Below are 22594 nucleotides of genomic sequence, written 5' to 3'. Positions count from 1 at the left end.
GGGAGGTGCTTTACTCTAAGTGCAGTGTACAGCTAAAAACATAAATATGTATTCTTTGCGAGACGTAGCAGAGGGGAAGCCGCCTCTAACTGTTTTAGAAACAAGGGCTGTGGATTTGGCTGCTTCTTGTTACATAGGGAATGGTAGCATTAGTGGTTAAGTTACTGCACCAGAGGCCTGGACTAATGATCTGGAGACTTGAGTTCATAATCCCACCACGGCAGCTGGGGAATTTAAATTCAGTTAATTAAATAAATCTGGAATAAAAAGCTAGTATCAGTAATGGTGACCATGAAACTACCGGATTGTCGTAAAAACCCATTTGGTTCACTAATGTCCTTTAGGGAAAGAAATCTGCTGTCCTTACCCGGTCTGGCCTATATGTGACTCCAGACCTACAGCAATGTGGCTGACTCTTAACTGCCCTCTGAAATGGCCTAGCAAGCCATTCAGTTGTTTAAAACTGCTACGAAAAACAATAAAACCGGACGGACCACCTGGCTACGGACACGACAACGGCACACCCAGCCTAATCGACCCTGCAAAGTCCTCCTCACCAACATCTGGGGAGAGCTGTCCCACAGACTAGTCAAGCAACAGCCTGACATAATTATACTCACAGAATCAGCGGCGTACCGTGGCTGCAGTGTGTACCATCTACAAGATGCACTGCAGCAACTCGCCAAGGCTTCTTCGGCAGCACCTCCCAAACCCGCGACCTCTTCCACTGAGAAGGACAAGGGCAGCAGGCACATGGGAACACCACCACCTCCAAGTTCCCCTCCAAGTCACACATACCATCCTGAATTGGAAATATATCGGCCGTTCCTTCATCGTCGCTGGGTCAAAATCCTGGAACTCCCTCCCTAACAGCACTGTGGGAGCACCTTCACCACACGGACTGCAGCGGTTCAAGAAGGCGGCTCACCGCCACCTTCTCGAGGGCAATTAGGGATGGGCAATAAATGCTGGCCTTGCCAGCGACGCCCACATCCCATGAACGAATATAAAAAACATGTTGGCAGTGGACAGTAGTCCAGACTCTGAACAAGCTTTTCGTGTGATTCTAAAAAAAGGAAAACTGAATACCAGAAATCTGAAACGAAGAAAAATAAATGTTGGAATTGCGTTCCAATGTGGGATTCGCTCCAAAATGCCAACTTGGCTTTTCTCCTTTGGATATTGGCTGGACTGGTGTGAAATTACAACATTTCCTACTTAATTAGTTATTCGTTGAGTACTTTTTAGCAACTAAAATCTGCCCACCAAGTACAGAATCATGAAATCATACAGCACTGAAGGAGGTCATTCCGCCCATTGTGCCTGTGCCAGCAAGAGCTACCAATTAGTCCCACTCCCCTCGCTCTTTCCCCAGAGCCCTGCAAATTTCTCCCTTTCAAGTATTTATCCAATTCCCTTTTGAAAGTTATTATTGAATCTGCTTCCACCGCCCTTTCAGGCAGTGCATTCCAGATCATAGCAACTCGCTGCGTAAAAATAATTTTCTTCATCTCCCCTCTGGTTCTTTTGCCAATTATCTTAAATCTGTGTCCTCTGGTTACCGGACCTCCTGCCAATGGAAGCAGTTTCTCCTTATCTACTCTATCAAAGCCCCTCATCATTTCGAATACCTCAATGAAATCTCCTCTTAACCTTCTCTACAGAGAACAATCCCAGTATGTTGTAAAGTAACAACATCTTGCATTTATATAGCACCTTTAAGGTGGAAAAACAACCCCAGGCACTTCACAAAAAGATTATCAGACAAAGATGGACGCCAAGCCAAAGAGGAGATATTAGGAGGGGTGACTAAAGGCTTGGCCAGAGAGGAGTGTTTTAAGGAGGGTCTGAAAGGAGAAGAGAGAGGTGGAGAGGAGAAGAGGGCAAGAGAGGGAATTCCAGAGTGTGGGGCCTAGACAGCTGAAGGCACGGATGCCAATGGTGGGCAGAAAGGAGGGGGGATGCACAAGAGGCCAGAGATGGAGGAACAGAGAGTTCTGATGCAAAGCTGAGGGAAAAAGTAAACAAATATGATTGCCAAAGCAATATAATAACAGCATCAAACTCAATTCATAAAGGTTAACCACAGTGGGGTGGGAGAATAACAGTGCAGCATATGGGAGCTAATTAGAATAAATAGATCAGAACAAGGACATTCCTTCAGGAAGCAGCTTTTTACTAACCAGAGTATCTGTAAAAATACAACTTTGGTTAAATATATTTCTCAGTGTTTATTTCTTTTTTTACTTGCAGCATTCAACACAACATAAGTCGGTTTGCTGTAAATTGCCAACTTGGAACAGTTTCTGGTTTTTGACGTGTCAAGCTGTACAGGGTAAGCTTGATAAGCACAAACTGCACAAGAAAGGGGAACCCACAGAACTTTAAAAAGTAGGAGTAAATAGTGACACTCCAGGGGTGGGGAACTTTAACCCCCCCACACCTCCCGGCACAAACCGGGCGGGCTGGCAGTCAAAGTGCCTGGTGAGACTTACCTCGGTCCGATCTCACTGCCTTCTCGCAGGGCCCGATATTACCCACTCTTTGGAGCAGACATGAGGGAGACCCGCAGGAAGGCAGTGGGGTCCTTCTTTAAATATGCAGGTGACATCATCGGTGTCCCATGTCAACATCGGAGCCCCATCTCATCATCGAGCCCCATGTCATCATCAGAGCCCCATGTCATCATCAGAGCCCCATGACATCATCAGAGCCCCATGACATCATCAGAGCCCCATGTCATCATCAGAGCCCCATGTCATCATCGGATTCCCATGTCATCGTCAGAGCCCCAGGTCATCATCAGAGCCCCATGCCATCATCAGAGCCCCATGACATCATCAGAGCCCCATGTCATCATCGGAATCCCATGTCATCGTCAGAGCCCCAGGTCATCATCAGAGCCCCAGGTCATCATCAGAGCCCCATGTCATCATCAGAGTCCCAGGTCATCATCAGAGCCCCAGGTCATCATCAGAGCCCCAGGTCATCATCGGAGCCCCAGGTCATCATCAGAGCCCCAGGTCATCATCAGAGTCCCAGGTCATCATCGGAGCCCCAGATCATCATCAGAGCCCCAGGTCATCATCAGAGTCCCAGGTCATCATCAGAGCCCCAGGTCATCATCAGAGCCCCAGGTCATCATCAGAGCCCCAGGTCATCATCAGAGCCCCAGGTCATCATCAGAGCCCCATGTCATCATCAGAGCCCCAGGTCATCATCAGAGCCCCAGGTCATCATCGGAGCCCCAGGTCATCATCGGAGCCCCAGGTCATCATCGGAGCCCCAGGTCATCATCGGAGCCCCAGGTCATCATCAGAGCCCCATGTCATCATCAGAGCCCCAGGTCATCATTGGGGTCTCATGACGTAATTGGGGCCCAATGACATCATCGGAGCCCCGTGACTTCATCGGAACCCCATGGCATCATTGGAGTCCCATGTCATCATCAGAGCCCCAGGTCATCATCGGGGCCCAACTGCAATCTCAACCTGAGGCCTGCGAGGGGGGAATTGGTCGTTGCTTCCCAGGCAATGCCCCGAACCGGTCGGGAAGACAAGCCGGGACCAGAAGAATATTTTCATTTTTCTTTGGGTTCCCTTGTGGGCCAGGAGTAGCAGAAGTGCTTCTGTGGAATTGGACAAGGAAACCTCCCACCGACCCCCACCTGGCCTCAGGCTTTCCCCTCCCTCCCTCAATGAGCATTCTTGCCTCTGTGCTGGAAGGTTATGGGTTCAAGCCGCACTCCAGACAATCCCAGCAAGCGGAGACCAGAGCTCCGGGCTCTGACATCCAGCAGGGAAGTCGCATCTGATGGGAGCGGAGTAGGGGCCTCCTCCCCACATCACATCTAGCCGGTTCTCCGGGTAAGGGATGTGCGTCAGGCTAATGTCCGGTCCATGTTAAAAGGGACAGGTTGCATAGAGTATTCCTTCAAGTATACAAGATTAGTGAGTGATCTAATTGAGGTGTTTAAGACAATTAAAGGAGTTGATAGGGTAGAGAGAGAGAAACTATTTCCCCTGGTGGGGGAATCCAGAACAAGGGGGTATAACCTTAAAATTAGAGCCAGGCCTTTCAGGGGTGATGTCTGGAAGCACTTCTTCACACAAAGGGTAGTGGAAATCTGGAACTCTCGCCCCCAAAAAGCTGTCGAGGCTCGGGGGTCAATTGAAAAGTTCAAAACTGGAGTTGATTTTTGTTAGGCAAGGCTATTAAGGGTTACAGAACCAAGGTTGGTAAATGGAGTTAAAATACAGATCAGCCATGATCTAATTGAATGGCAGAACAGGCTTGAGGGGGCTAAATGGCCTCCTCCAGTTTCTAAATACTTCCTATGTTCCTATGGGACTTTGTTGTAGAAACAACCCAGAACACGGTCTTCTGGGTGTGGAAGGAGATGAAGAAATGGGTTGTCTCATTTCTTCATTTGTTGAGAAGAGGACTAGAAGACTTAGCAATGTCCCATAGATCAATGCTTAATATATTTGAAAATCTGAAGTGAGGTGAAGAAACACTGTGAGATTCTGTTTAAAGAGAGCCGAATGTTAACAACTTGTTTCAGTGCATGCTCAGCCTCCCAACAATAGCATTGAAGAAAGTTTGCCAATCTTTTAAACTAAAACAACAAATATATCATTTTCTGAAATTACCTAACATTTTCCTTCCTGTGTGTTTAATGAATAAAGTTGCCAAGATTTTACATTATGAACATTGACCCAAATAAAGCAAGCAATTTAGATATACATTAAGGCGAGTCTCCATGGTGCAATCATTAAAATGGACGAGGGTATCAAGTAACGCAGATTGCAGCCACGGTGATATTGCTCAATTGCATTTTGAGGAAGTCTTTGGGAATGATCTTGTTCTCCCTTGTCTTGTTTCACCTGCAGTCAAACTCTGAGGGTCCTTATTTATGTACGGCTAGTGGCAGACCTTTCTGTGGCATTTACATAGCATGTGAAAAATCTCACCTCAGCGCTCCAATCTTGCATGCTGCCCAACAGACAACTAATTCAGCCAGAAACGTGCCGGTAAACAGCACAAGAGTGTGTTCTACTGGGGTTGTTGTTGTCTTTGTATCTTCGCTTTCTCCCCTTGATGTGTGAAGTAGTGGGAGGATTCGCGGGCTGATTAACAGTCTGACACTCCTTACATGAGCCGTAACCATCTTTGTGCCAGCCGATAAGGGGGATTAGTCCTACATGGTGGGAGGGTTTTATGGGCTTCCACATACAATGAAGGGAGGGTCACCCACACCCACTGGACGAGAGGATCCTGCTGGAGTGCCAACCCGCAATTCCGAGCCAGAGCTCTGGTCTGCACTGGCTGGGGCTGTCTGGAGCAGGGTTCAAACTTTCACCTTCTGAATCGAAGGAGAATAGTAATCAGTGAGCCAAAGACACACTCCACTATAATAGAGTGAGATCAATAGAATGAAAATCAGGCTGCATCGCGGCACAGTACTTGAGCACCCTCCTGGGCTTTGCCACCATTTGCCCAATCCGACAGATGGTTACGGGTAAAGCAAAATTCGAACAACATAGTATTTTGATTCTTTTGATAGTCAGAGATAAAAATTAATCTGTTAAGCATTGGGGGTTAAATATTCCAAATACTTTTTAGGATTACAAGAAAGCCTGAGACTTAGGCACGGCATTCCGTGATATAATTTAATTTAATTTCCCTCATCTAGAGTGCGGCAATTGCAACTGGATATCAAGCAGTGGCTGGGGAATTTTGGAAGAGTTTTGACTGGGATTATGCTCAGTCCCAGTGTAACCCTTCAGATGGAACGTGGCGGCCGCTTTTCATTGAACTCGAAGGTTTGTTTCTGTTTTAACTCTTTATTCGCAATGCGGTCCAGTCTATTGCTAGCCCGAGCAGACTGGCCAAGTAGCGTCCAACTCCAAAACTCCCTCCTCCTCATCCCACAAAGGGTAGTAGACACCTGGGGGGAAAGATCGAGTCGCACCCCATTTGGGGCGCTAACTTCGCCTTAGTGCCCAGGAAAAAGTAGCGCCCCCGCGGCCGAAATTGAGTGGTTGCGCCTCAAGAGGGAAGTGGGGTGCTATTGGAAGTGCTCCGCCTCCCTCTTGGGGCGCTGCGAGGGAATATCGCGGCGCTATGTGCCGCAGTACTGCTGGCCTTCCTCCCCTTCTTAAAGGGGTGGGGCCTTGCGCAGCGCGACCCGGAGCCCAGCTGGGCCACCGGGGATCGGAGTGCCGGCAAAAGAGCCCGGCACTCAAGAGAAGTGCCGAGCTCATGGAGCGCAGCCGGCACTCCGCGGGGGGGTGGGGGGTGCGGACGGGTTAGGAGGGCCGGGGACAGGAGCGCAGGCAGGTGCTGGCAGGCGGCCAGCAACAAAAATGGCCGCCCCGCACCTCACCTTTAAATAGTGCCGACCCGGCCGCAGGTACACCCCCCTGACCCCATCAGACATAGCGTCAGGGGGCGTTACCGAAGATCGCGGCCAGGGCGTGAGCGGGGCACTGCGTGCGGCGATGACATCATCGCCGGCGGCGCAGCGCCGCGGGGTGCTAACGGGTGCCGCCACTAACCTCCCGCTGAATTTCACGGGAGGCGTTGGCGGCGCCCAACGGGCGCTAGTTGCTTTGCACCTAAGAGGGCGCTAGCGGGAGGAGCAAAGCAACCGAATTTTACCCCCCTGAAATTCTCTCCCCCAAAAGGCTACGGAAGCTGGGGGTCAATTGAGGACTGGAATACAAAGGGGTGCAAGTTATACTACAATTGTATAAAGCTCTGGTTAGATCCCATCTGGAGTAACTGTGTACAGTTCTGGGCACCGAACCTCAGGAAGAATATATTGGCCTTGGAGTGGGTGCAGCGCAGATTCACCTGATTGGTACTGGGGCTTAAAGTGTTAAATTATGGGGACAGGTTACTTAGACTAGGCTTGTATTCCCTCCAATATAGAAGATTAAGGGAGGATCTAGTTGCAGGTTTTTTAAGATGATTAAAGGAGTTGATAGGGTAAATAGAGAGAAACTATTTCCTATGGTGGGGGGAGTCCAGAACAAGGGAGCATAAACTTAAAATTAGAGCCAGGCCATTCAGGGGTGATGTTAGGAAGCACTTCCTCACACAGAGGGTAGTGGAATTCTGGAACTCTCTCAACAACAACAACAACAACCTGCATTTATATAGCACCTTTAACGTAGTAAAACGCCGCAAGGTGGGTGAAGAAATTCCTCCTCATCTCAGTCCTAAATGGCTTAGCCCTTATCCTTAGACTGTGACCCCTGGTTCTGGACTCCCCGACCATCGGGAACATCCTTCCTGCATCTAGTCTTTCTAGTCCTGTTAGAATTTTATAAGATTCAATGAGATCCCCTCTCATTCTTCTAAACTTCAGTGAGTATAAGCCCAATCGACCCAATCTCTCTTCATACGTCGTTCCCGCCATCCCAGGTATCAGTCTGGTGAATCTTCGCTGCACTCCCTCCATGCACTGTTCCTATGTTCCTAAATAAAGATTTATCTGCGGTTAAATATTGACGCTCCTCCAAAACGAGACTTTTGGATTTAAAATCTCAGTTGATGCGGTAGATTCATTTTCGCTCATCAATGCACCGGCTTTACTTGTTCACTCCCTCCCTCCTTCCTTTCCTCTCTCCACACCAAGAACATTGACTCAAACGTCTCACTCACCATTTTATATTCTTTCCAGGTTCTGTGAAAATCCACACTGCCGTCTTTTCTGTGCTGTATGACCGTCCAACCGCCTCCTGCCGTCTCCATGTTACAGTACACCTGTGGAGAAACCGATTGAGCAGTGAGAGCGCGAGGTGGGCGAATGTTTCAGTCGGATTGTGCAGTGATATCTACCAGCGCAACCCCAACCAACCATCGGCATTTAAGCATGCCTAAATGGGACAGCAATGTTTTCGAGGTGAATAGCAGAGATGCATTTAAGGGGAAGCTAGATAAACACATGAGGGAGAAAGGAATAGAAGGATATGTTGATAGGGGGAGATGAAGAGGAGTAGCAGGAGGCTCGAGAGGAGCATAAACACCAGCATGGAGCTGCTGGGCCGAATGGCCTCTTTCTGCACTCTAGACTGGGTGTAAATCTCTATCTAGACTGATATTAGGAATCCCCCACAACTATTTGTCTTTATAACTCAAAAACGTCTTTCTGTAATAAATCGTCACTTTATTGAAGTGTTTCTCTGTGAAAAGTGAAAGAGGTTAAACTGGGGAGGCCTAAGACCATATCATTCCTCAAAATGTCCCAATGGGATTTTAGCATTGATGCCCCATTGATATATTTGTACAGCGACTTTTCACATAGGTCATTTACCTCGAGAAGTTGGCTTCAGACCCGAGCTAAACCCATCACTCAATGTTGACGGCTACTTAGAAAACAATAGAAGCACCCAGAGACTCAGCTTGTTAGTATCAGGGTGATGGATGTCAGTGCTGGGGAATTGAACACTTTCCACTTCATTCTCCCAGACCCCGATCTTAACTCCCCCTCCGCTTGTTTGGGGGTGGGGGTGGGGGGGGGGGTGCGTAGGAGGACGGAGTAGCGTGTGGGGGGGGGGTTGGTGGAGGCTGCAGTTAAAATTAGGTCAGCCACTTACCCCTTCTGATCCCGCTGCCGGGTCCTGATCTTAACCTGCTGGAGCAGGCGAGCGGGACACCCACATCGAAGCAGTGAGGTCCTTCTTGAAATATGCAGACATCATCGGGACCCGATCTGTTATTTTAGTCCGAGGCTTGAGCTGGGGGAGGAGCAGTGACAACCACTTACCCCCCATCCCACCCCACCACCACCCCCCTAGCCCAGACCTGTCGGGAGGGGGTCCATGGGCCAGAAGAGTCCCAGGCTAGTGTGTTTTTATAAACATTTTTAGGTTCCTTGTGTGGGGGGCCAGGATGTGCAGGAGTCTTGGCTTCGACAAGGAGACCTTGGGATTCGCGTCCGTCCCCTGATCGCGCCCACCCCCCACCGCCCAGTCCCCGTTACCCGACTGCCGGGAAACGTTCCCTCAAATGGTTGACTCAACAACAACAACTTGCATTTCTATAGCGCCTTTAACGTAGTAAAACAGCCCAAGGTGCTTCACAGGAGCGTTATCAGACAAAATTTGACACCGAGCCACATAAGGAGATATTAGAGCAGATGGCCAAAAGCTTGGTCAATAGAGGTAGGTTTTAAGGAGCATCTTAAAGGAGGAGAGAGAGGCGGAGAGGTTTAGGGAGGGAATTCCAGAGCTTAAGGCCTCGGTAGCTGTAGGCACGGCCGCCAATGGTGCAGCGATTAAAATCGGGGATGCGCAAGAGGCCAGAATTGGAGGAGCGCAGAAATCTGTGCATTTCAGACATTACCGGCACACTACAAAGAGGATCAGACACAAGAACGTCGAGGAATTCCAAATAAAACAGCCCAGTTTTCCATATCAAGGCGTCAGCAGGTTTTCTTTGCCATTAGCACTGACCCTTGCCATGGAAATATCAATTGATGTCATGGCAAACAGCCAGAATTGTCGCACAGGCCTCATAATGTCATTGTTTGGGGAAACTCACTTCCAATAATACAGCTGTGAGCGACTGCTTAATGCAACATTATTAACCTGTCCTGGATTCGAGGAAGTTTAATAAGCGGTGATAATGTTCTCGCATCAGATATAACTCTATCGAGAACCATAGTTGATCGGGCATGAGTGCTCTGTACTCGAGAGGGTCAAATTACATCATACACCATGAGTGTGAAACTTGGCATAGTTAATGGACTAAATTACAGCCTCGTTACTCTTACCCAAACACCCATTATTTTTTCATTTATATCTTATGATCGGAATAAAATAAATATAGCGCTAATAACGGTGAAATGTGGTGTTGAAATTAATAACAATGATTTGAGACTGGGAGAGACCGATGCTGAATCGTATCATGATGTGTTCCATCCGAGAATATTAGACAAGGGAATTCTCTGTTTCAATTTTCTCTTTCACAAATTCACACGATTTCTGTCCGATACTAAGAGTGGGTTTTAACCCACAGAGGGGGCTTTGGCTGGGCAGGGGGATGGCAGAGGTGGGGAGGCGGTTGTTGTCCATCACTTTTCAAAATAGCGCCGGCTGTGTTGCTGGTGATAATGGGACGGTGAGGCGTGTAGGGTTAAAATTGAGCGCCCCGCACCCCACTCTTCCCCCCCCCCACCCCCCCCACAATTACATCTGTATAATTTCAGAGCTGTACAGTAATCTAGTTAGAGGCCCAGAATGACTTGTTCATCAATATAACTTCTTAAAATATAACTGGGATTACACAGTAGATTTTAGGCTAATTTTTTTTTATTCGTTCGTGGGACGCGGGCGTCGCTGGCAATGCCAGCATTTATTGCCCATCCCTAGTTGCCCTTAAGAAGGTGGTGATGAGCCGCCTTCTTGAACCGTTGCAGTCCGTGTGGTGAAGGTACTCCCCCCACAGTGCTGTTAGGGAGGGAGTTCCAGGATATGGACCCAGCGATGATGAAGGATCGGCGATATACTTCCAAGTCAGGATGGTGTGTGACTTGGAGGGGATCTTGGAGGTGGTGGTGTTCCCATGCACCTGCTGCCCTTGTTCTTTTAGGTGGAAGAGGTCGCGGGTTTTGGAGGTGCTACCGAAGAAGCCTTGGCGAGTTGCTGCAGCGCATCTTGTAGATGGTACACACTGCAGCCATGGTACGCCGGTGGTGGATGGGGTGCCAATCAAGTGAGCTGTTTTGTCCTGGATGGTGTAGAGCTTCTTGAGTGTTGTTGGAACTGCACACATCCAGGCAAGTGCAGAGTATTCCATCACACTCCTGACTTGTGCCTTGTAGATGGTGGAAAGGCTTTGGGGAGTCGGGAGGTGAGACACTCGCCGCAGAATACCCAGCCTCTGACCTGCTCTTGTTGCCACAGTATTTATGTGGCTGGTCCAGTTAAGTTTCTGGTCAATGGTGACCCCCAGGATGTTGATGGTGGGCGATTCGGCAATGGTAATGCCGTTGAATGTCAAGGGGTGATGGTTAGACTCTCGCTTATTGGAGATAGTCATTGCCTGGCACTTGTGTGGCGCGAATGTTAATCATCAGTAAAGTAACAGCAACAACAACTTGCATTTCTACAGCGCCTTTAACAGAATAAAACATTCTAAGGTGCGTCACAGGACCGTTATCAGACAAAATTTGACATCGAGCCGCCTAAGGAGATATTAGGGCAACTAAGAGGTAGGTTTTAAGGAGCGTCTTAAAGGAGGAAAGAGAGGTAGAGAGGAGGTGAGGTTTAGAGAGGGAATTCCAGAGCTTGGGGCCTTGGAAGCTGAAGGCATGGCCACCAATGGTGGGGCTAAGGAAGTAGGGGTTACACATTAGTCCAGAATTGGAGGAGCGCAGAAAGGCAAAAAAAAGCAATTAAACATTTTTAGAACTGCGAAGCATGACATCAAAATTAAAGTTCAATTCATAGCATAGCGTTAAACTAAAGCCCATTGTTCATTGGTGCGGAAATCATTCATCATTTATAAAGCTAATAGGTCATTTAGAACATACCTTTTTAAGTTTGCAAAATGAATTGATGAGTGTATTTATCAATTTTAAATATTATTTGTGACTTTCAAGCTAACGTATAATCTTAAGAATTTGTTCCGAAATGTAGGAATTGACAAACAGATGAGATAATTGCTTCTTAATTGAAGGAGGAAAATGAACAAATGAACCAATTTCTGCCTGATTTAATCTTGGCACACACAATCTATGTAGTTTTCCCATGTCGGGTTTCAAAGGCCGTCTGTGTGTGTGTGGTTGCTGGTCAGTGTAAATTGGTTTTGACTCTGTACTATGTCATGTAACGGGACAAATCACCAGGGGTTAAGACTATGCAGAATAACGCAAAAAAAAAGTCTTTTCAGTTTCCTAATATGTGGGTGAAAAAAAAGAAAGAAAGAATTTTTTTCCCAGACATAACAAACCTGCGAACACTTGACTCCTGACATTGGAAATCACATAACAGTCGGTATGAACATTTCACCATCATTGACTCTGGTTCATATGTCGTGAATTAAGGCTATGAGCCAGTGAGAGGATACAGTCTAGAGGTTGGATTGCGCAGCTTCCCCGCCCCCCCTCCTGTTTTTCGGTGATAAATAGAAACATAGAAAAATAGGAGCAGGAGTCAGCCATTCGGCCCCTCGAGCCTGATCCGCCATTCAATATGATCATGGCTGAGCCTCGATCTCAATACAGGAAACTCTTTTTTATCCGGCACCGACGGGACTGGCGTGGTGCCGGTTGATCAAAAAGTCTGGAATACAGAGAGGTATACTTACTAAGGTATGAGAGCCCTGTGCACGGCCACAGGTGCAGGAGCCCCGGTTACACGGCACTTGTGCAGGAGCCCCGGTTACACAGCCACAGATCCAGGAATCCCTGTTGCACGGTCACAAGTGCAGGAGCCCCGGTTACACGGCACTTGTGCAGGAGTCCCGGTTACACGGCCACAGATCCAGGAGTCCCTGTTGCACAGCAACAGGTGCAGGAGCCCCGGTTACACGGCCACAGATCCAGGAACCCCGGTTACACGGCCACTAATATAAAGTAAAACTTACCTGAACCTACTCCTGCATTTTGCCGGTTAAGAGAGATTTCTGGTTATTTAGGTGCCGGTTAAAAGAGAGTTTCCCATACCCCTTGATGCCTTTTGTGCCTAGAAATCTATCTATCTCCTTCTTAAATATATTCAGTGACTTGGCCTCCACAGCCCTCTGGGGTAGAGAATTCCACAGGTTCACCACCCTCTGAGTGAAGAAATTTCTCCTCATCTCAGTCCTAAATGTCCTAGCCCGTATCCTGAGACTGTGACCCCTGGTTCTAGACCCCCCAGCTAGGGGAAACATCCTCCCTGCATCCAGTCTGTCTAGCCCCATCAGAATTTTAGACGTTTCAAATGGGCGCTGAATGGCGTGCTGGGTTATACGCCGGATATGTGACAGCACACCGTATTGGACCGTCCCCGCAGGCTGCCTGAATGCATCATTGGCCCAATTTAAACGTACAAGGAGGAGTCCAATGTCTGTCTCAGGATTCTGCTGCCAAATCGGGCAAAAACCCATCGGTACTTGCAGCGCACAAGCTCCGGCAGGTTCCTTGCTTGGTTTCCACAGCAGAATAACCACTGGAGAGCGCGGAATAAAAAACACAAAGGTCGGTTTTTATAACACATCCGAACGGTGGAGCCAGGGGGAGAGGGAGAAGTCCTCCTGGCTCCACATTAACAGTGCGGGCTGCTGCCATCGTGCACTCGCGCCCCCCCCCCCACCGCCCCGATTGCCTGCCCCCCCCTCCCCTCCCCCACCAGACTTATCATGCCTATTTTGCTCTTACTTGTGTCCATCGAACTACCTCATGGGGTGCAACTAGTGCCTGCAGTACGCCAGCCACCTGCTGATGACGCACGGCGACCAATATTTGGTGGTCCTCTGGCCGGTCGTTTCCATCACTTGGTTCGCGCCCAGTGACAGGTGCCGACGAATTACCAGGCCCCAAAGTCAGGTTTCCCGTGAGGTCCTTACCTTCTTAGGCTCCGATCTGTCGCTGGTGTGAATGCTGTAGACCCCGCTGGTGTTGTGACCGCTCTGATAGGCTTCGGCGCAGTCCCGGAACAACTTCTCCTCTTTGGCGCATTTCACTGCAGCTGGAGAGAGAAAAGGTGCAACTGGTCGGATAAGAGTGTCACCGGTCTGGAACGAGGTGGCCTTGGGCTGCAAGTGGAAATGTGTTGTAATGAGGAAACAAATCTCAAAAGTTAAAATACTGAACGCGGTGCGATTGAGCAGCACAGTGTCTCTGGGCCTCGGAGCACTGATGTGTTGTACCGTAATGCAGTAGATGAAGTTTGCCCCTCTGATTACACAAGATATACGGCACAGAAACAGGCCATTCGGCCCAACCAGTCTATGCCGGTGTTTATGCTCCACTCGAGGCTCCTCCCGTCTTTCCTCATCAAACTCTTATCAGCATAACCCTCTATTCCCTTCTCCCTCATATGCTTATCTAGCCTCCCCTTAAATGCATCTATACTGTTTGCCTCAACCACTCCCTGTGGTAGCAAGTTCCACATTCTCACCACTCTCTGGGTAAAGAAGTTTCTTCTGAATTCCCTATTGGATTTCTTAGTGACTATCTTATACTGATAGCCTCTAGTTATGCTCTTCCCCACAAGTGGAAACATTCTCTCTGTATCCACTCTATCAGAACCTTTCATTATTTTAAAGACCTCTATTAGGTCACCCCTCAGCCTTCTTTTTTCAAGAGAAAAGAGACCCAGCCTGTTCATCCTTTCCTGATATGTACACCCTCGCATTTCTGGTATCATCCTTGTAAATCTTCTCTGCACCCTCTCCAGTGCCTCTATATCCTTTTTATAATATGGCGACCAGAACTGTACGCGATACTCCAAGTGTGGTCTAACCAAGGTTCGATACAGGTTTAGCATAACTTCCTTACTTTTCAATTCTATCCCTCTAGAAATAAACCCTAGTGCCTGGTTTGCTTTTTTTAATGGCCTTGCTAACCTGTGTCGCAACTTTTAGTGATTTGTGTATTTATTTCCAGGCCCTCATGAATAACAAGTGTTTCATTGTCAGAGATGCCGTATTTTGGACGAGACATTAAACTGAGGTCCTGTCTGCTCTCTAAGATGGATGTAAAAGATCCCACGGCACTATTTTAAAGAAGAGCGGGAGAATTCTCCCCGGTGTCCTGGGCCAATATTTATCCCTCAACCAACATCACTAAAAAAGATTCTCTGGTCATTATCACATTGGTGTTTGTGGGAGCTTGCTGCGCACAAATTAGCTGCCACGTTTCGCACATTACAACAGTGACTCCACTTCAAAAGTACTTAATTGGCTGTAAAGTGTTTTGGGATGTTCTGAGGTCATGCAAGGTGCTATATAATGCAAGTCTTTCTTTTATCTTTTTTTGTTTTGGAGATTTTCAATTATTATCTTTGTTTTATCACCCCCTGATGAACTGCCTGCCACTGGGTTATTGCGTTGGTTTAATAATGTTTCGGTAGCTTGACTGACTGAAAATCGTCATGATTTGAGGAATCAGAGAGGAAATGTGGTTCAGTTTACAGGTCACTTACAGACAAACAGTAACCGCTGAAATAACAACAGAAAATGCTGGAAAAACTCAGCAGGCCAGGGCAGCATCCGTGGAGAGAGAAACGGAGTCAACATTTCAGGTCGAAGACCCTTCGTCAGAACTGGAAAAAAAGCAGGAAAGGGGACAGATTTTAAAGCAAGTGGGGGCTGGGAAAAGGGGGAGGGGATGAAAGAACAAAAGGGAAGGTCAGCGACAGGATAGAAAGCAGGAGAGATAAAGAGACATTGAGAGATATTGAAGGCGAAAGGAGGTGGTAATGGGACAGGTAAAGGAACAAAGGATGGCTCTAGATGAAGTGTGAATGTCGCTGGCAGAATGAAGGACAGCTGCCTTGTGGGAGGGAAGAATAAAGGCCAGACGAAAGTGTGGATTAAAAAAAAATTAATTATATATATATATGTGATAGGGGCCGAGTTTATGATCTGAAATTGTTGAACTCTATGTTGAGTCCAGAGGGCTGTAAAGTGCCTAATCGAAAGATGAGGTGCTGTTCCTCGAGCTTACGCTGAGCTTCCGTGGAACAATGTACGAGGCCGAGGACGGTGAGGTCTGAGTGGGAGTGGAGTGGTGAATTAAAGTGACAGGCCACCGGGAGCTCGGGGTCCCCCTTACGGACTGAACGGAGGTGTTCCGCAAAGCGGTCACCCAATCTGCGTTTGGTCTCCCCAATGTAGAGGAGACCACATCGTGAGCAGTGAATACAGTATACTAGATTGCAGGAAGTACAAGTAAATCGCTGTTTCACCTGGAAGGGGTGTTTGGGGCCCTGGACAGTGGGAAGGGAGGAGGTAAAAGGGCAGGTGTTGCATCTCCTGCGCTTGCACGGGAATGTGCCGGGCGAAGGAGAAGGGGTGCTGGGGGTGGTAGAGGAGTGGACTAGGGACCACTGAGCTTGGCACTGCGTTCTTATCAAAGTTCATCTCTCTTTTGTTTTCTTAAGTTATTTCCCTTGAGTTGAATTTATTGAATTGGTTGATCGTCTGTATTTGAATTGAATTACTTGAGTGTCTGTATTTGAATTGAATTGGTTAATTGTCTGTATTCAAATTGAATTGGTTGATCGTCTGTATTTAAATTGAATTACTTGAGTGTCTGTATTCAAATTGAATTGGTTGGGCATCTCTATTTGAATTGAATTACTTGAGTGTCTCTATTTGAATTGAATTGGTTAATTGTCTGTATTCAAATTGAATTGGTTGAGCATCTCTATTTGAATTGAATTACTTGAGTGTCTCTATTTGAATTGAATTACTTGAGTGTCTGTATTCAAATTGAACTGTATGGTTGAGCATTTATATTCAAATTGAATTGCTTCATCATGAGGCCGGCCAAACAATATTGACCCACTTGATTGGGACAATATTGATAAAATAATCTGCTTCACTCCATCCCTGCAGAGTATCACTGGGATGATATGCCCTCCCAGAGACCTTATATTGGATCAAGTGAATCTTGATATTTTCTGTGGAATTTGACTGTTAAATTCTCCTAAAGATGTTATTAGATGTTGTATAATGTAGTAGAATTCCTACGGGAGCTACAATTTGTTGTAGGGGATCCTGTGGGGGGATATTCCATATTTATAGAATCCAATAGGACTTGTAAATGGATTTAGGCTATTTTGAAATAACTTAGTAGAGGTCAGAGAACATTAGCCGTGTACAGAACAAGAGTGGAACCATTATAAACTCCTTCGTTACAAGAATAGTAAAAATACTCTGTTCCAAAAGTTTATTTTAAAAATATCTATTTGCTAAGTCTGTTCTCTCTGTGAAATTTAATTGAAAAAAACCAGTTTACTTATGTCTGTTCTCTGATAAGGAAAGAAAAGTCAAGGGTATTTTTTCTGATCACGTAAGATACTCTTTATGCATTCCTAATCTTATCTGATCCATCAGCGCAATGGGACTTGGCGCGAAAGCATCTACTACAATTAATGCAGTTATTGGCACTCTCAACATAACTGGCAGAAGTCAACCTTCAAAGTGCTTCAAAGCAGATTTATTAGAAACACTAAACAACTGTAAGGAATACGGTTATTATATAACATAAATAGGGATTTCACCTCCCCTCTGGTCCTTGCCAATCATCATTCCCTTGTTTATTCACAGATCTTAACATCTGGAAACAATAATTACATATGAAACAACATTAATTGACAGGGATGGCCACGTTAAGAGAGGGAAAGCTTAGTAACTGTGACAATGAAGGAGATCTGTGCAGTGCTGTTGTCTGCCAGACAATGGGCTGGGCAGTGCTGAGGCCCCTCAGTAAAGTATATTTGTTTGCTACTGAGGCAAGGGGCAGTCTATTTTTAGCGAGCGGATTTGAATATGTATATCAGACATAATTAGCAGAATTCAGACATTTGTTTTCCGCATGGACAGTAACTGTGGGGGTGAAATTCAACTTTGATGCTGACCCAAAATGGGCGGTAACAACCCGCCCCATTTTCCTTTGCATTGAAGTCAACAGGCGTACAATGGGATCACAAAGGGTGTACACCGGGTGTACAATAGGTTCACAAAGGGTGTACACCGGGTGTACAATGGAACTACAACAAGCGTACAACGGACATACAATGGGTGTGCAACAGGCGTACAACAGGATTGGGTGTGCATTGGGTGTACAACGGGTGTGCATTGGGTGTACAATGGGCGTACATTGGGTGTACAACGGGCATACGTTGGGTGTACAACGGGCGTACGTTGGGTGTACAACGGGCGTACGTTGGGTGTACAACGGGCGTACGTTGGGTGTACAACGGGCGTACGTTGGGTGTACAACGGGCGTACGTTGGGTGTACAACGGGCGTACGTTGGGTATGCAACGGGCATACGTTGGGTGTACAACGGGCGTACGTTGGGTGTACAACGGGCGTACGTTGGGTGTACAACGGGCGTACGTTGGGTGTACAACGGGCGTACGTTGGGTGTACAACGGGCGTACGTTGGGTGTACAATGGGCGTACGTTGGGTGTACAACGGGCATATGCTGGGTGTACAACGGGTGGCCGATCTGTAACCACCAATTTTCCGCTATCACCCAAAGTGAAATTTACCCCCATAATATTTTTAGAATATGCAAATTTCTACCTACCAAATGATTCTCTTTTCCACTCCCACCAGACTCACATCTGTCTCAGGTGGGTGCCCTATTTGCCCAGTTACAGGGAATGGATGTTAAAGGGGCAGTCGAGGTCCCTCCCCACCTCCATCGCCTCCACCCCCCAGATTTTCAGGTGCAAAATGGGTGGCCGTGACTTGACTTTCTCCCCGCGTCTCTCTGCCCGTGACTGAGTCTCTTGCCCTCTCCATCTCTTCTCTGTGGCTGCTTTTGTTTGTCTTCCATTCTTTCTCCGTGTGTGTGTGTGTGTGTGTCTGGCTCACACACTTTCTCTCATTATCCTCTCTGTATCTCTCCGCTAGCCTCTAATTCTCCTTCTTAATCTTTCTGTCTCCCTCCTCCTGCAATTCCCTTGTCTCTCCCTTCCCCGTGTCTCCCGCTGCCTTTGTACATATCTTACATACGTTCCTTTACTGAATTGGTGTTTTTTCTCCTGACATTTGACCGACAAAGATGCAACAGAGGTCCTTTGTATCTTCTGTTATTTTAAATAACACATGATTTTAAATATACACAAAAACACTGTGGTTGGCTTTGGAGCTCATTAACCAAAGACATTGCTATGGTAAGTGTTGTAGGAATGTGGCTTTTTCTAATCACACTTCATCACACCAATGAGATCTATTCTGTGACTCTTCCATATTCTAGTCAACACCATGTACTGAACTTCCTGTTGTTATTACAGCGCTGGCAACTCTACTCCCATGTTGAGTGATGTTATTTAATGTGATTTTTTTTTTTTTTTAATGGTTCCTCCAAATTTAGCCGTTCCACAGGACTACAGTTCTCAATGGCCAGCCTGTCAGTCAAACCGCACGTGGCTACACTCAGATTGGGAATGATTCGAGCTGCTCTATTTAAGATACGAACAATACCATTATCGATCCATTAAGCTGTATTTCAAAGGGGACAAAAAAAACAGAATTGGTGTGCAGTGATTATCTAAAGCAAGAACAAATTTGTATTTCGGTTACGCCTTTCACCACCTCAGGATGTCCCAAAGCGTTTCACAGCCAATGAAGTAATTTTTGAAGCGTAGTAGTCGCTGTTGTCATGTAGGGAACGCAGCAGCCAATTTGCGCACAGCAAGATCCCACAAACAGCAAACGTGATAATGACCAGGTCGTCCGTTTTATTTTAGTGGCGTTGGTCGATAGACTCAACCATGCAGCAGGGAATAGTCTCTGTGAGGGACGTCCGAGAACAAATACAAAAAGAATTGCCGCGGCTTCATCGAGACTTGCTTCAAATCCCTGAGCGATAAAGAAATGCCCAAACATTGTGCAACCTTTTTCAAAAAAAAATTCCTCCCCGCAAATAAAATTAAGGTGCTGAATAAGTGGAGCAGTCTTCTCATCTCACTGCCGGAGACAGCGAGCTTTATAAAGGTAGGTGAGACAACAACAACAACTTGAATTTTTATAGCGTCTTTAGTGTAGTAAAACGTCCCAAAGCGCTGCACAGGAGTGTTTCCTACATTACAACAGTGACAACACTTCAAAAAGTACCTCATTGGCTGTAAAGCGCTTTGAGACGTGCGGTGGTCGTGAAAGGCGCTACAGAAATGCAAGTCTTTCTTCCTTTACTATTCAGAAAAATATTATAATAATTTCATAGTTTCCATTTTTTTTGCACTTTGACTTTTGAGGGAAAACCAGCACAGAAAGGCGGGAATAGTTGATCGCACAGTTGGGATAAAACGTCACCACACACAGGGTGAGAGACATGTAGAATAGTCTAGGCACATAGGAACAGGAGCAGGCACTCAGCTCCTCGAGCCTGCTCCACCATTCAGTTCGATCGTGGCCGATCTGTATCTTAACTCCATCTACCCGCCTTGATTCCGTAACCCTTAATACCCTTGATCAATTTAATTTCCAATTGTGTACAGTGTATAGTCTGCCTACTGATTTAACATGGATAACCATAGTCTCCACAAAGTCATTTGATTGCCTTAGGAAGCTGGGGAAGAATTTCACAAAAGTTTATCTTAAAATTGGCCGCAGATTTTCTCCCCATTTTGTTGCCTCCTCATGACTTGGAATTGCATGGGTGGGGGGGGAGGCGGGCGTAGGGAGGAAGCCAGCGAGTTTAATTGATAGGGTAAGCGCAGGTCGACCAAGCAGCCTATTGGCATGTTTCTCTTCAAACGATCGCCCGAATACAAGAGAGTCGGCAAGACCTGCGGGTAACTGTCAACTCTGGTCTGAGATCGGCTGCTGCGGTTGCGCGGAGACCTGTGAACGCATTCCCAAGACCATCCAGGTGTGCTCCTCAGGGTCAACCCATCACCCGATGACCTTGAAGTGGAAGCGGAGCAGGTGTGAGCGGACGTGCATGGGATGCTTGGCTCCATCCGTCGTCAAGGCTCCAGCTGGCCCGGAGCGGCAATGGGATAGCCACAGAACCGGAGCGGCTTGTGTTACCCGCCCAGCACCGTGCCCTAAACCTCCCACCCAGGTTACAATGCAAGTTGTGTGTTGTAACCGTCACTTTAATCGCAGCCCTCCAACGATCAAAGGCAAGCCTTCCGGGTCGTGTCAGCTGCACTGAACCCTCAGCTGGGAGACTCCCTGGAATGTGAAGGAGACACTTTGTTGTTACAGCAACAGCCAAATTCGGTTCAGCAAATAGATTGAAGGCAATAAGAGTGTGGAATGCAGTGAAGGATGTTACAGGGAGCAGGCAACCGTCACTCATTGGGTAGTCATCTCTAGATTCACAAGTTCCCCTACCTTTCAGTTGTCTCATTCAGGAAAAATAAACAGGGAGGAAGAACACAAATTAAAACAGCAAATGCTGGAAATGCAAAGCAGGAAAACCTTTCTGATACAAACCAGAACTGAAAAGCGATGGACAACAAAATGCAAAAAATATTACAGAAGACATCAAGCAAAGAACAGGTGCTGCGATCACAGAGAGGATGTTAACGGGCTGTCTGGACTGCGGATTGCAAACTACTTACTAGGGTATCAGGAGACTGGTAGATGAGACAGAAGATTGGCCCAGCGAGGCAAAAATAGTGTTGAAACGGTTTGTAATTCTGTGCTGCACATTGATCTCGGGGTCGCCAACCCTCCAGAATTGGCCTGGAGTCTCCAGGAATTAAAGATTAATCTCCAGAACACAACACCCCGGGAGAAGAATCATTGGGCGTTTAAAAAAAAAATGGATTTTTAAAAATTTTATTTAAACACTTCTGTTTATTAGTTATAAAAATATTGGATATTGGGGGGGAGAAAAAGGCTGTTTAACAGACAGTCAAGAATCATCCAATCAGGTAACAAAGAGTCTGTCAACTTTCCGATTGGCCGTGGGAAGGCGGGGCGCCGCGGGATTGGGCGTGTCGGGCGACCAATGGCGGGAGTGTGGGGGCGGGGCGGTTGGAGGTAGGAGGTCATGTGATGAAACCTCCAGAAACACGTCCAACCAGAGTTGGCAACACTACATTGATCCTAAAATTCACTCCTAACATTTTCCCCACATTGACAGCTCTAACTGTAATGAGATAGCACATCAGAGGAAGGGGTGGATGGGTTGAAACCATTGTATAAATAACTCTGACGTAGTCATTTCTTGGGAGTTTTTCAGAATTCCAAGTCAGGTATTCAAGGCTGTACCGTTCAAAAAAAACAAAGTGCCATCTGATGCCCTCCCAGCAGCTTGTAGATCCTGCGCCAGATTCTTGCTCAGCTACAGGAGGCAGAGGGTTAGGGGGGTACACACCAGTGATCCCATCTCCACGCTGAAGGCCACAAAGAAAGGGCTTGCATTTATATAGCACCTTTCACAACCTCAGAGTTTCCCAAAGAGCTTTCCAGCCAATGAAGCACTTTTTTGACGTGGAGTCACTGTTGTAATGTAGGAAACGCGGCAGCCAATTTGCGCACAGCAAGCTCCCACAAACAGCAATGTGATAATGACCAGATAATCTGTTTTTAGTGATGTTGGTTGAGGGATAAATATTGGTCCAGGGCACCGGGGAGAACTCCCCCTGCTCTTCTTCAAAATAGTGGTCATGGGATCTTTTATGTCCACCTGAGAGGGAAGACGGGGCCTTGGTTTAACATCCTGTCTGAAAGACGTCACCTCCGACAGTGCAGCGCTCCCTCAGTACCGCACTGGGAGTGTCAGTCTGGATCATGTGCTCAAGTCTCTGGAGTGGGGCTTGAACACACGACCATCTGACCTTTTGGATGGAAAGGGCTTTGGGACATCCTCAGGTCATGAAAGACACTGTATAAACACAAGCTGAATGAGGAATATCAGTAGAATAATATCACAAAATGCTTCCCATGTGGCTTT

The 22594-nt window shown here is 47.0% G+C and overlaps 1 protein-coding gene across 1 annotated transcript in view; it reads right to left on the bottom strand.

Moving 5' to 3' along the window:
- The window catches only part of LOC147115295 (angiopoietin-1-like), a 327338-nt gene that overhangs the window by 52861 nt on the left and 251883 nt on the right, over positions 1-22594 (bottom strand). Inside the window, exons 4-5 of the mRNA XM_085993994.1 lie at positions 13564-13685; positions 7672-7773 (exon numbers count right to left, since the gene is read on the bottom strand). Of these exons, the coding sequence (XP_085850120.1) occupies positions 7672-7773; positions 13564-13685 (224 nt within the window). The remainder of the gene's footprint in view (positions 1-7671; positions 7774-13563; positions 13686-22594) is intronic.

The sequence above is a fragment of the Somniosus microcephalus genome, chromosome 7, assembly GCF_052327205.1.
Source record: "Somniosus microcephalus isolate GS21.2 chromosome 7, FLI_Smic_1.0, whole genome shotgun sequence".
Lineage (NCBI taxonomy): Eukaryota > Metazoa > Chordata > Chondrichthyes > Squaliformes > Somniosidae > Somniosus > Somniosus microcephalus.
The sequence above is the reverse complement of the archived record's forward strand: the minus strand, read 5'-3'. Positions and strand labels throughout refer to the sequence as shown.